This window comes from Leuciscus leuciscus, assembly GCF_965113295.1.
Source record: "Leuciscus leuciscus genome assembly, chromosome: 22".
In the NCBI taxonomy this organism is placed as follows: Eukaryota; Metazoa; Chordata; class Actinopteri; order Cypriniformes; family Leuciscidae; genus Leuciscus; species Leuciscus leuciscus.
Window position 1 is genome coordinate 14,058,808 of NC_138746.1, and position 15,079 is coordinate 14,073,886.

Here is a 15,079-nt window from a genome sequence, read left to right on the forward strand (position 1 = left end):
ACTTTAATAGCAGAATAACTGAAATTATATATTGAAGTCTTTGCATGACATTTGTATGACATTTAAATTTACAAGTTTCTAAACTGGATAAAGCATGGCAGCTGAACTGGGAAACATGAAATTACAATAAACTCCCATTTTAATAAACTTTAATAAAATAAAATCAAATAAAAACGTAATCAAAACAATAATATGTTCCTAAATGTCACTTGATGATTCAAAGAACCAGTGCATCTGTCCATTCAACCGTTTTTTTAAAGAGCTGCTCAAAAGAACCGATTCGGAATGAATCTAGCCGTGGAGGGAAAAAATACCACAGACATATAGCTGTCCCGGTGTATTGCCGGAGCAACATGTACATTTCTGAACTATTATAAACTTTAATCAATCACATGCTTTGCAGAAATATCGTTTAACATATTTGAAATTACGCTTTGTTTCACAATGATCGACTGTTTGTGTTTTAAATCAACTTTCACTTAAATTCGCGCCAGGCGTATATTTGGACGCATGAACGGGGAAGTAGGAGTGACACATCTGCCACATTTACAAGCGAAGGATATTGCCTGAAAACATTAATCAAGACAGCTGTCAATAGGTAAGGTTTATTTAAAAATAAGTTTAGATATGTGTAGTTATGAATAGCTGACATCCTGTATTTGCTCGCACGAACACTATAGCCTCACGTAATCGGTAGACACAGGATATCCTCTAACTCTTCTTTCAGGAAACATAACTTTTATGCTTTTGTTTTTAGTGTTTTCTGAGGGATGAATGTTTTTTTTTTTAAACTAACAATCGCACAGTCCGACATTATTTAGTATTTTTGTTTGCATACCGCGAAAATATAGTATAAGTTATGATAGGCACAAAAAAATGATATGTTCTTAAGTTTTAAAACTGGACATTTATTGGTATATGTCACAAACATGTTTGTCTCATATTGTGTATCATGATAAAGTGGTTGCATGCACAGAGCTAAGAACATGAAATGTAGTTCAGTCAAGTGCATTCAGAACTAGTGGTGGTCAATATAATTTCTTGTTTAAAATGTTTATTTTTATTATTTAAGTGATGATAAAAGGAGTAACACGCTTCAATTTAACATACATATTATTTTTATATATATATATAAAAAAGCATCTTTCATCTCCTTGTATTTTGACAAGTCTTCTATGGTATATTTACCTTAAATTGGCAATTATACTTTCTCTAGCTCTATCTTAGCCATGTCTTTGTAATCTGCTTTAAAGCCACTATCCATATTACTTTAAGTTATAGAATTTTAGTTTTATTTCTTATATAGTATTTAATTTGGATATTTATCGTAAAGTAGATTACAAAGACATGGTTTAAAACAATAAGTAGGGAAATAAATTAGTGGGCGAGTTTAAGTAGCATGAGGTTCTCTTGAATCAGCCACTCCCTTTTATATTTAGTTTGTATAGGCAGTGTTATAAAAAAAAAAAAAACTTAATGTGTAAATTCCATGCATAAATTCTCTGCACTGGAATAACAGTACCTCATATCTGTTAGCACCGCAACTTCCATTCTCATCGTCCTGTTTTCATTCCATTGACTTTCCAGCCCTCACCATGATTCACAGCTTGTTCCTGATAAACAATGGTGGAGATTTATTCCTGGAGAAACACTGGAAGAGTGTCATAAGCCGCTCTGTCTGCGATTATTTTTTCGAAGCACGAGAGAAAGCGGTGGAACCTGACAATGTGCCTCCTGTCATCCGCACCCCTCATCACTATCTCATAAACATCTACCGTGAGAAGATCTTCTTTGTTTCTGTCATCCAAACAGAAGTGCCTCCGCTTTTTGTAATAGAATTTTTGCATCGAATCGCAGAAACATTTCAGGTACATAAAAAAAAACTACTGACAATGCGTTGTAGAAATAATATCCAAACATAGATTACTATTCAAAAGTTTGGGGTCAGTAAGATTTCTTAATACTTTTTCTTAATACTTTTATGCAGCAAGGACACAGTAAATTGGATCAAAAGAGACAGTAAAAAGTGTACAATGTTACAATTGTTTTCTGTTTCAAAATAAATGCTGTTCTTTTGAACTTTCTGTTCATCAAATAATAATAAAAATTATCATTTTCAACATTGATAATCATCAGAAATGTTTTTGAGCAGCAAATCAGCACATTAGAATGATTTCTGAATGATCATGTGACACTAAAGACTTGAGTAATGATACTGAAAATTCAGCTTTGCCGTCACAGGAATAAATAACATTTAAAAAGTATTTTTAGAAATTATTAGAAAAATAAAATCATATCACGCTCAAATTTAGTGTACATTTTATTGTTGATGTCTTGAATAGAATGTGTGTTAATTAATGTTTTTTCTATAATCATTTATGCAGGATTATTTTGGAGAATGTTCTGAGACCACTATCAAGGACAATGTGGTCATAGTCTATGAGCTCTTGGAGGAAATGTTGGATAACGGCTTCCCCCTCGCCACAGAATCCAACATCTTGAAGGAACTTATCAGACCTCCCACAATCCTGCGGTCGATGGTCAACACCATCACAGGTAAGACGACCATAAGCATGAGTATTTTATTCATGGCCATATGATGTTGAGAATCTAACTGATTCGCAATCTTCAGGCAGCAGTAATGTTGGTGAGACCCTCCCTACTGGTCAGCTCTCAACTATCCCATGGAGAAGAGCAGGTGTTAAATATACCAATAATGAAGCTTATTTTGATGTGGTGGAAGAAATCGATGCCATCCTGGATAAGTCTGGTGAGTCCGAATTTTCCGTCGATTTTCCAGTTAGATTGTGCATGTGAATGCAAGAGTTGTATTTCCTTTCAAGATAAATGCTGGTGTACTCTTCTGTTTCAGGAACTACAGTTTTTGCAGAAATCCAGGGAGTTATTGATGCTTGTGTCAAACTGTCTGGAATGCCAGACCTTACTCTCTCATTTATGGTGAGAGCATTTAATCATCTGGCTTTCTTTCTTTTTGTATACAATTTATTGTCCTGTGTCGTCAACTATATTTAAATTTCACTGCTTCTTTGAAATATCTTGTCCATATCTGTGCTCTTATTTAACACTTATCCAACAAAAGGTCAGCCACTTGGCACCTTTAGTTAACCTGAGGATTGAGTATCTTGGTTATGGACAAGAGACAAAGCATTACACTCCATCTGAAACTATTTTAAACAGAATTTAGCGATTTTTTTGCGAAAACTGAACTCTGTAGAATGAATACCTGTGTATGATCTCCATCCACAGAACCCCAGACTCCTGGACGACGTGAGCTTTCATCCGTGTGTCCGTTATAAAAGATGGGAAAGTGAGAGAGTTATCTCCTTCATTCCCCCCGATGGAAACTTTCAGCTCATGTCATATCACATCAGTGCGCAGAAGTATGTGGAGAAAATGGTTAAGGAATAAACCTAAAACATTAAAGATATTTAGCTTTTTATCTGTTTTTGCAGCCTTGTAGCAATCCCGGTATATGTGAAGCAGAACATCAGTTTCTTTGAGACTGGATCTTCAGGAAGACTGGACATCACTGTGGGTCCTAAGCAGACCATGGGAAAGACTGTGGAGTGTTTGGTAGTGACCGTACACATGCCCAAAGTGGTTCTCAGTGCCAACCTCAATGCGACTCAGGGAACCTACAACTATGACCCAGTCACAAAGGTCACAAACTCTTTCTTTTCCAGTTTCATTGATTGTTATTCATTGTATTTAGCGGAGTCATTCTAGTAATGACACTACACATTTTGCTCAGATGGTGACTAATAATTCTTACTGTTGTCTTGTAGATTTTGTTGTGGGACATAGGGAAACTAAATCCCCTGAAGCTTCCCAATCTGAAAGGAAGTATAAGTCTGCAGTCTGGAGCTCCTAAACCAGAGGAGAACCCAAGTCTGAACATTGACCTGAAAATCCAGCAGTTGGCCATCTCAGGTAGGCTAGGGCCCTTTTATCAGCTTTGGTCGTTATTCATTGCTAGCAGGACCTTGTGATAAAGCACTGTTGTAATTAACAAGCACAATAAGCTGCCATAACCCTACTTAATTTAGAAAGAAAAAGAAAAATATAGAACAAAAAATAAAGTTATTATCTCCTTCCACATGTTTGTATGTGTATGCTGACATACACTAACATTCAAAGGTTTGGGGTCATTTAGATAAATAAATAAAATAAATAATTTTATTTAGCAGGGATGTATTGAAATGATTTTGAATAAATGCTGTTTTGAACTTTCAATTCTTCAATTCAGCTTAACCATAAATTAAATTTAAAAATAAAATGCTATTATAATATTTCATAATAATTCTGTTACTTTATTCTTAATCTGATCTTTTTTACAAATGAGTTCACATGTCAGTGTCACAAATGTACTTATTTGATTAATGACCTACCCAGTAAAAAAAAATTGTGCTGCCATAATTTTAACTTTAGTCAACTCAAATATCTAAGTTGTCACTTAGTATAATTCACATTTCAAGTTAACTAAACTTAAAAATTTAAGGCAGCACGAACACTAAGTTTTTTTACAGTGTAGAAATAGTGCATAATCTTACTTATTCGTTTTACATTTCAAAACTTTCAAAATCCTAATAAAAAAAATACAGCACTTTTAAAATGTGCTATATAAAGTACAGTTATGCTTACTTCACTCTCTCTTCTGCTTCACAGGATTGAAAGTGAACCGTCTAGACATGTACGGAGAGAAATATAAACCATTCAAGGGTGTGAAATATGTGACCAAAGCTGGGAAGTTCCAGGTCAGGACATGAGGCCGTCTGCAGAGTATCACAATGATATGCCAAAAGTTTAATAGAGGTGCCATTTTCTAAGTGACAAATCATACAGAATTAAAACTGTGCACAATCTCTCTTATTTCTTTATAACATCGAAGTTACATTTATTGTTGTAATATTTATCTTTCTTTGTTTTGTGGGAAGTAACTGGCAATTTGCAAGAAGTGAACATCTTTCCACTGCAGAGAATTGGGAGTTTTTTTTCTTTGTAAATCTTTATCTTCATATCAATAACATTCCATTAATGTATTAAAACTGTATAATGTTGGATTTAAGGTACAGTACGTCTCTGCCAGAAACGCTTAGCTTTGTGCCATCAAAAACAAGGATTCTTCTTGTTACAGTAACACTGCATTCACATGTCGTTAAAGGTGGAACATGTTAGCACAGAAACCATCTGTTTTAGGTAGTGGAATATGAGAATGAATGATACAAGCTCTTTTCTAATCACATTACTGCGCTACAATCTTTGATATTGGTACAAAACAATACCTGAGAGTTTCTACACATATACACAGTCCTTATTTTACATAAGCAGTATATGCCATGTCATTTATTTTGGACCAGTGGCCTTTGAATGGAAAAAATGGCCTTTCTTTAAAAGCACAGCCATGCTTATAGCAGGACATATTTACAACGATGCTCTACTTCTCTACTACACAAGCACATCACTGCTCAGAGGTGAATGGCACTTGTACCTGCTGAAAAGAGAATTTACTCTAACACTTAAAGTTAGCCAAATACAAGCACTATGGAGCCATTGTGAGCACACGTGATAAAATCTGTTCTGTTTCACTGACCTGCAGTGACTGTAGATATGCAGGTCTCCCACCTTAATGTAGCTTTGAGGATTTGCACAATCACAAAGAACACACAATTGCATTATTTTATAAAATGTCAAGGGAACTGCTTAACTGCATTTTAAGATATGTATTTAAACCAAAAGCCTTCAGATTTATAAAGTTTCCAAACAAAATGTGGTATTTTTTGCGTGTCTGACTAATAATTGTTTATTTTAGCTTCATGTGAATATGCTTGAAAGAATTAACAATGAATGTCTTAGAAGTTAATATCTAATGAGTCCTTTAATCTCTGTGTGGTTATTGAAGTGCAGTACCTTTAACAAATGAGACAGGAACTTGTCCCTTTATTGACACAAGTTTTCAAACGAAACACCTAACAGAAAATTTTTATCAATCTGAGGCACATAAGATGTTTTTTTCTATGTGACACTGACAAAAAGTCAACATTAGTGTCATATACATTCACAAAGCAGTATTTTCACTCTTTAGAAAGAAATGTTAAATGTCATCAGAACCCAAAACATGCTATTACACATACAAATACAGCCCTGTAAACGTTCACAACGAGGCACTATATTGGGGGCTGAAAAGGTCATCTTTCAAATGTATATGTTATAGATAGAGTTTTAAGTGAATGCAAGGCAGTGAAGCATCATGATAGTTTAACTGTTGCTGTACAGAGAATTCAGAGTGCATCTTCAGCTAAAGGTGATGAGCTTGTGCTACTAAGCTTTCCATACTAGAATTGCACGATTTCCACACATTTGATTTTGTACAGTCACTAAAATGATAGATCACAAAAAAAAAAAAATTATACTTATTATTATAAATATTTACCCAAATGTCATTCCAAACCTGTATGACTTACTTTCTTCTGTGGATTTTGAAAATATTTTCAAAAAAATTTTTTGTCCATACATTGAAAGTCAGTGTGGTCCAAAACAACATGTTTAGACCCCACTGACTTTCACTGCCTGGACAAAAATGTTTTTGAAAATATTTTCTGTTTTAGAACGAAATGAGGGTGAGTAAATGATGAAAGTATTTTCATTTTGGGGTAAACTATCCATTTAAGCATCTCCAGAGTCCAAACACGTAGGTATCAACAAGCCACCTGGGTCTTGTTACCCATTCTATCCAAATGGAAGATACATTTAGACAGCTCCATCATCAATATACTACAACTGAAAACAATCACACTGAGAGAAATATCAAAATTACAGCTGTAAACTAAAACGACTAAGCTAAGAGAGAACAGTTCAACTGTTGTGAGGATTGTGCTTTTCTTTTGAAAGGAGTTTAAGAAATCTCAAAAACATTCACACTCTCACAAACACAAACAGAAAGAGTGAAGTGTGAAAGGAAAAATAATTTCAGTGTTAACTATCCAAGCTTTCACATGTCTGTAGTTTAACAAGATAGACGCGTTTATTTGATAGCTTGTGGATATTAAGTTTAAAAAACAAAATCTTTGGCATCAACCGTGCCATGCAAAATACATCTCTGTAATGGCATGGCCTATCAAAAAAGGCATTATCCTGTTTAATAAATAGTTAAGCAAAAGTTCATTATAAATATGAGCTAAGAAACGTTCATTATAGTGAATTATAACTTAAAACAGCCAGCCGTAAAACCTTTTTTTTTTTTTTTATCAAAGTAAAGCTTACAACACTATTTGTTGTATATTTGTGACTAAAACATGATCTGTGATAATGATCTGATGAAATATAAGTATAAATATATACAATTTCAATAAGAAAATTTAATTGTCAAAAACTAATTTAAAGTAAATTTCATCATGAACTCCAACACTGTTCGAGAGAGGCATTTAAGTCATCGTGCCATATTTCTCCAATATAAAATAGAAAACTTCTTCATGCAAAAAATATATATACCTGGAATTTGGAAACCCAACATACCAAAAAATATATATTTAAAAAATATGCTTCCTGTGTACTCCTACACTATACCTCCGTAGTGTGAGATAAAGGTAACTACAGCAAACTTTCAGGACAAAAATAGCCTCCGTAAAGACAAAATAAGTGTACTAAGTACAAATACCAGCAAGTAAATAAAAATAAGTAATACCAGTCACCCCGAAACTAGAACCGAACGCTAATGTCCAAAAGTTTAAGGATCAGGTCCTTTCCTCTTGCCACCCTTTATCAGACTTTGGACGTTTGAAAAGGCAAGGATGCGAATTGCTGATGGAAAACAACTAGTCCTCAGTTTACTGGTACCAGGGGGTCTTTCGGACCCAGCGAAGAGTGAACCCTGCGTCTGTGCGGATCTTGATGGAGGCGGCTTCTGCTTCTCTGACCGTCTCCTTCACGGACTGCATGAGGTTCTGCGCATTGTGCACGAGCATCTCAGTGGCCTTAAAGACAAACACAATCAATTAAGTTCTAATCAAATGCAATAAATCCTTTATTTAAGATGGCTGTGAATGTGCCTTGCCCTCACCTGCTCAGATTCTTCCTCGCTGATGTTTGTACGTCCCAGCATAGTGGCCTTGACTGTGGACAGGATCTTCAGCTGAGTGCTGATAGTTGGGATACGCTCACAAACCTGGAATAAACATTCCGGAGTTTTTTGGAGTGACAAAATAATCCGATTTGCAAATACTCATCTGTCTGTGCTGGAAGAGAGCTGCACTGTTGGATGATATTTGCGCCACTAACCTGCAACAGGTTTGTGCGAATCCGTTTGTCGGTGCATTGCTTGGCTACCTCTTTAGCCAGCCGCGTGACCTCATCGGAGGCCTTGGCGATGTCCTTGGCACACTGAATAAGGGCACGTTTATTTCCGCTGCCTCCACGCACCAGACGAGACATCTCTGCCATGAGCAAGGCCATGCGCTTTGCTGCTCCAATAATGTCATTACCCTAAGAGCACAAGGACTTTAAATGAGGGTTTGATTACAGACAAACAGGTAAAATGTCAAAAACTGTTCCTACAGTCACAGACTGATCATGTAGATAATTTTGGCCTGTTGTTAATATGTGATCGTTGGTAAATAGCTATAACTATATGTCTAATTTCAATCTATAACCTTTTTAAATGTCAGTTAGACAAACAAATAGTGTTTAGAATCACTTCATGTTCATCCAGTGCACATCAATCATGCCTTTTTAAAATTAGTATAGGTTCATGTCTCTTGAGACAAAGACTGATTGTATGATTTCTCCTATATTTGGGAAATATCACGCTATGTACAAATAAATTTGCATAAAAATGTAGCGAGACTTCAACAACACAGAATCACGGAGCCACTAACAAACCTGACTTTTTGCGCACATTAGAAACGAGAAACGCTTTTACATATCTACTATTCCCGTACGCACGGCAGGTACTCATGGAGGCACTAAATTCATATTTGCAGGATACAATAAAAGTTTTTTTTACACACGAACATCATACGTTTCACGCATATGGGGGACATTTCTTGGTGTGCATGAGAACGTCTCGGGACATTTTTTTTCTGCAAGCGTAACTTTAGTGGCTCCGTAGAAACAGATGTTTTTTTTTCTCCAACATGTCAACAATATGGTGCCCATCTAATGAATTCCCAGTTATAATTACGTGTCAAAAAATTTAAAAATACCTACATTTGATCAGTATACCTTGAGTAGAATTCTGCATTTTCCTTTATTGAGGCAATTATTTTTGTACACAGGCATGCAGAGTTTCAGTGTGTTAAAATGTATCATCCTACGATGGCTTGGACATGGTTCATTTAAATGGTTAGAAAAAGAGTGCACAACAAACAAACAGGCATGTGACATGACTTCAACGTGTAATTCTGAAGTCATTGGGAAACTGTCATCCATGGCTTCACAGGTTGGCAAAAGCAGAGTGTTTGGCAGCAGCGGTTGAGTGAATGGTTCCTTGTTCAAAACCGAGGCACAGAGGTATGACACTATCAGAAATGAGCAGGGAAGTGACTTGTGAAGCCAGTATCAGTTTGTCCAAAAAATGCACAACAAACTTGCCATTCCAGTCGCGGTCATTGGCCACCCCAGCAGCAAAAAAACCACACCGGACCCAAGTGTGAAGCAATAACAGCAGCAGCAGCAGCTATCTGGTTTCAGCATTCCCACAATAATATCTGGATGCAGAAGGGATGCTGCGGCCCGCCGAGGCCGGAAAAAAGGAGTACCTTACTGGACCACTTGCGAGCCTCCTGATGCAAAGACTGCGCAGCGGCCAGAATGGGCTGGTTAACTGGCTGATTGGAAGACATTAAGAGCAGCTCTGGCTCATAATCATCCTCGTTGTCTGTGAATTCATCCTCATCGTCTATATCTACCTCCGCCTCAGCGGCCTCAAAACCCTCGTCTGTCACCTCAGGCTGGGGCTGGGGAGGGGGAGGGGGGGACCAGCATGGAGAAAGAAGGACAGAGTTAGTACGAGAGGCACTGGATGAAGAGTCCCAGGACATGGTTGTGGGAACGGCTGGGTTTAGGATGGCTGGGAGAGGAAGCATTCTGGGTCCTGCTGGGTAATGTCTGCCACAAGGTTTATAATGTCAACTGAAAACTGTGTAACTGATCTATTCTCATTTAAAATTGAGGTAAACTGGGTGGTTAATTTGGACAGAGAGCAAACAAGCAAAGCCCCCGACAAGACACGATGGGTTCTCTATAAAAAAGCAACTTTGAAAGCTTGTGGAGATTAAATGGTTTTGAATTTGAGCTTGAATGGTACTTACAGGGATAGTTCACCCAAAAATAAAAATTGTCATTACTTGCCCTCAAATTGTTCCAAACCTGAATGAGTTTCATTGTTCTGTTGAATACAAAAGAAGATATTTTGAAGAATGTTGGGAATGTTGATGGCAGCCATTGACTTCCATAGTATTTTTTTCATAGTTCTTCATACCAACATTCTTAAAAATATCTTCTTTTGTGTTCAACAGAGGAAAGAAACTTGAACATGTTTGGAACAACATAAGGGTAATGACAAAAAAGTAATGACAACATTTTCATTTTTGAGTGAACTATGCTTTAACCAATGACTGGATTTTATTTATTTATTTAAATTTTGGCTGTGCTATAGAGATTGTCCTTAAAAATATTTTGTCATTAGAAAAATTATTTAAAAAAAGGATTTTCATTTATTATAACTATATAAAGATTTGTAATTATTTTCCAGAGACCAAACAGGAATTTATAGCTGCTAAAATATATTATAGATGAGTATAACTAGAAAGTTATATGTTTTTCTTTCAAAAGTTGGGGTTAGTAAGGTTTTTTAGAAAATTGCTACTTTTATTCAGCAAGGATGCATTAACTTGATCAAAAGTGACAGTTAAAGACATTTATAATTTATGAAAAAATTATATTTCAAATTTTTTATTTCAAATAAATGCTGTTTGAATATTCAAATCTAAGAATCCTGAACAATGTATCACCGTTTCCACTAAAATATTAAGTAGTACATTGATAATAATAAGAAATGTTTTTTGAGCAGCAAATCAGCGTATTAGAATTATTTCTGAAGAGTCATGTGACACTGAAGACTGGAGTAATGATGCAGGAATAAATTATATTTTAAATATTTTTAAATTACAAACAGTTCTTTTAAATTGTAATAATATTTCACAATATTTATTTTACTGTATTTTTGATTAAATGCAGTCTTGGAGCATATCAAATACTTTTAAAAGCATTTAAAAAAATCATAACTAACCCAAACTTTTGAACAGCAGAGTATCTATCTGCACTATATCATCATCCTATTAATCCATTTATTTCAAATTTTTACACTGTATTAAATTGAGAGTATTATCATAACTGAACAAGCAATAAATATGGGGCTGCGTGCAGATACACACAGGGAAAGACCATGTTAACACGCAAAAGAACAAATAGTTTTCACAAGGACCAAGACAAAGCCAATAAAAGGACTGTTGAACTATGATAGAAGTAGAAGGAAAAGCACACAAACATCCACAAAAGGACAAACACATAAAGTGGGCTCTCACTATGGTCACCTGATTGGGTTTTATTAAGTTATGATTGGGTTTTATAAGTATTTTTGCTTACATCACCTTCTATCACCTACAAGAGCCTTTGCAATAAGCTTGTATCAGTTCCATGCTAGTTCCCGTTGATATTGCATCCTCTGAGGAAGATATTTCCCATTAGTTAAAAGTTAACTCGGGTAGTCCTGTCTGTCTCGTTTCATAGCAGATGCTCTTTTGGGGTACAGCTGCGAAGAAAAATCATGTATTGCTCCATCACTATGGTAAAAAAATGAGTAAATCTACTTGTTAAAACCGTTAGAGATCAAGCATGCAAACACGTCTTTCATAGATGACAGTTTCCGTTCATTTTTTCCCCCTGAAACTGGAATCATCACAGAGATTTCCACATTTCAGGTTAAAGACAACAAAAACACTCAGATTTGTAAAGAAGCAACATTTCAGTCATAAAGAGCAGTACACAAAAGCGCAAACACATCTCGTTTTCCCTTTCCATTTAGGACTCTTGACAGGCTTTTTGAGTTTCACTCTTTAATTTATAACTGTAATTCGTTAAAGTTATTTATTATTGTATTTAAATGTACATTATCATTTAAAAGTATGGGGTCGGTGCTTTTTTAGTTTTTTTGAAAGAAGTCTCTTATGCTCACCAAGACTGCATTTATTTGATCAAAAATATAGTAAAAACTATAATGTTTTCTGTTAATATATTTTAAAATGTAATTTATCCCTGTGATGACAAAGCTGAATTTTCTTTTATTTTCTTTTTTATGAAGAATGTTTCAAAGAACAGCCTTAATTTGAAATAGAAATCTTTTCCAACAATGTAAAAGTCTTTACCGTCACTTTTGATCAATTTTAAGCATCCATGCTCAAGTAATCATTTCTTTCAAAAATAAATCTTACTGACCCCAAACTTTTGAACAGTTTGAACAGTAGTGCATATGTAGCGAAATACGAGAAATGATTGTGTGCCTAAAATAAAGTAGATCCACTCACTTTGCTGGACCATTTACGGGCCTCGTCGTGTAGTTGCCTGGCCGCCACCATCATCGGCTCGCTCACCATCTCGCCGGCTTTCTGCTCAGGGAACTCTTCATCTTTCTCCTCTGGGGGTGGAGGTCTCGGGGGAGGAACCTCTCCCTCAGGGAGGGGCGGTTTGGGAGGAGCCTGATCATCATTGACCTGACAGAGTCATATGGGTTTATAATGACACAGGGTGAGTAAATGATGACAGAACTGTTCCTTTAAAGGGATAGTTCACCCAAAAATGAAAATTAGCCCATAATTTATTCACCCTCAAGTCATCCTAAGGTGTATATTCTTCATTCACACGAATACAATCGGAGTTAAGGCACTTGCACACTGAGTCCGAAATTCGCATCCGAAATTTTCGCACTTTAAAAAATAAAGACGACCTCACATTATGTCAATCACGCTTGCAAACTTTCGTCCGTCATAAAAAAATTTGTGAATAAATGGTCCAGCAAAAATTCGGATCGGGTTCGATTTTCTGCGTTTTTCGCATCCGTAGCAAGCATTTTGAATGGTGTTTTGACAATTCAGAGCCACCGAATCACGAATACGAAAAAACGAATACGAAAATTTCGGACTCAGTGTGCAAGGGCCTTTATATTTAAAAATGTTTGGCCGGAAGCTAGAATTTTACTTTGTAACGTGTTAAATATAAAACATTTATTTGCTTCAGAAGGCCTTTATTAACCCCCCGGAGTCGTGTGGAGCACTTTTATGATGGATGGATGCACTTTTATTGACTTCAAAACAGAAACGGCCATTCACTGCCATTATAAAGCTTGGAAGAGCCAGGACATTTTTCAATATAACTCAGATTGAATTTGTCTGAAAGAACGAAGAATGTCATATACACCTAGGATGGCTTGAGGGTGAGTAAATCATGGGCTAATTTAAATTTTTGGGTGAATTTAAACTTTTAAGACGTGAATTGATGTAGAGTAGCAGCACTTACATGCAGCTGATCAAGGTCTGGAGGTGGAGGTGGAAATTCAGGCTCCTGAGGCTGGAAGGCTTCCCTGACTTTCCCAACAGCAGCCAAGATCCTATAGCCAGAGTCCAGGAAGCTCTTTTGCAAACCTGCTCAAAAGGGAAAAAAAGATTTTTGTCAGTAACAGCAAGTAATAGGTTTTCTACAAATGTTTTTTACAAAATTTACAAAAAAGACCTGGATCCTGGATGTTTCCAGCTACAGCTTTAGCAGCCATAACCATGGGTGAGATGGTTCTACCAAGATCATCTGAAGCAGCTTTGACTAGTTCTCTGAATTTAGGGTCCTCTGAGTTTTCCACTTCCCGCTTGGCCACCAGAAGTACCCTGTTAGCCCGCCGGGCAATGCTCGTAGCCCCTGCAACCAACATCTGGGGCTGAACATTAGCCATTGCCACCCGGCATTTATCAATGTCTTTCTTAATGGCCTCCTCTGAAGCATCCAAGAGGGATTTAGTGTCAATGGCTTCATCCACAAGACCTGAAATAAAGATTTAAAAAATATTTGATGTGGTAATTTTCTTTTTGATGCATTCTGATGATGGAAAGAATGAGCTTTTACTGGTCATTTTCTCAATGTTGTCAATCCATTGGTTCTTCATGGTCTCGAAGTGCTCATACGCAGCCTGGTTGCCAGGGTTCTTCAGCAAAATGCGTGCAGCAGAGGTGACCTGCTCATGAGAACAGCAAAACACAGATATACACATCAAACAAACAAATTAGATCACAACCATCTTTATAGTTCCCATTCTGAGAGCTTTATTAGTAGAATGATGAATAAAAAGCTTTACAACAATATATCATCATAGATCTATCAAAAAAAAATATTTTTAAAAAGTTTTATACTTCTTATACAATTAATGTTTTTGAAAGAAATCATTTAGTTTATCAAAAATACAGTAAGAACAGTAATATTGTGAAATGTTATTACAATTTAAAATAACTGGTTTCCAATTATTTTGTTCTATAATTTATTCCTGTGATGGCAAAGCTGAATTTTCAGCATCATAACTGCAGTCTTCAGTGTCACATGATCCTTCAGAAATCATTCTAATATGCAAATTTGGTGCTCAAGAAACATTTCTTATCATTATTAATGCTGAAAACAGTTTCCACCAAAACATTAAAGGAGACATATCATGCTTTTAAATTGTTCCTTTTTACATATAAATCATACATTTGTAGTCTATATAAAGCGGAACTGCAATGCTTGGGTCTGAATTCCTCATTATTATAGCTCCACAGGCCCCTTTTTTACCCCTTTTCTAATGTGCTTCTGAAAGCAACTCGTTTTGGTGCGGTCTCTTTAAATAATATTGAGACACTTCATACCCCGCCCCCTCTCCAGGTTGTAGCGGTGACACTCGGTTCAACTCCACCCCGTTCGGCCATTTTTGTAGTCTGGTAGCAGAGATAGGATTATCTAGCGCACAGAAACTTTTATACACACGTTATTA

General features: G+C 36.1%; 2 protein-coding genes across 6 annotated transcripts in view; one reads left to right on the forward strand and one right to left on the reverse strand.

Annotated features, from left to right (window-relative positions):
- The first annotated feature begins 349 nt into the window (after positions 1-349).
- ap3m1 (adaptor related protein complex 3 subunit mu 1) lies at positions 350-5,787 on the forward strand. The gene is made up of 9 exons (XM_082154189.1): positions 350-598; positions 1,588-1,868; positions 2,385-2,556; positions 2,633-2,770; positions 2,873-2,958; positions 3,268-3,401; positions 3,474-3,681; positions 3,807-3,951; positions 4,687-5,787. Exons 2-9 carry the CDS (start codon positions 1,596-1,598, stop codon positions 4,785-4,787), a joined length of 1,257 nt encoding a protein of 418 aa, XP_082010315.1. The 5' UTR covers positions 350-598; positions 1,588-1,595; the 3' UTR covers positions 4,788-5,787.
- Positions 5,788-5,929: 142 nt separating this feature from the next.
- vcla (vinculin a) overlaps positions 5,930-15,079 on the reverse strand; it is a 42,167-nt gene continuing 33,017 nt past the window's right edge. For 2 of the 5 annotated variants that reach the window (XM_082154185.1, XM_082154184.1), the window contains exons 15-22: positions 14,185-14,293; positions 13,801-14,103; positions 13,588-13,712; positions 12,600-12,785; positions 9,774-9,965; positions 8,296-8,499; positions 8,078-8,182; positions 5,930-7,991 (exon numbers count right to left, since the gene is read on the reverse strand). In XM_082154185.1, coding sequence (XP_082010311.1) covers positions 7,845-7,991; positions 8,078-8,182; positions 8,296-8,499; positions 9,774-9,965; positions 12,600-12,785; positions 13,588-13,712; positions 13,801-14,103; positions 14,185-14,293 — 1,371 coding nt within the window. In that variant the 3' untranslated portion in view covers positions 5,930-7,844. Of the gene's footprint in view, positions 7,992-8,077; positions 8,183-8,295; positions 8,500-9,773; positions 9,966-11,028; positions 11,828-12,599; positions 12,786-13,587; positions 13,713-13,800; positions 14,104-14,184; positions 14,294-15,079 lie in introns of those variants that run through there. The other 3 variants (XM_082154186.1, XM_082154187.1, XM_082154188.1) reach the window with 2 other exon arrangements.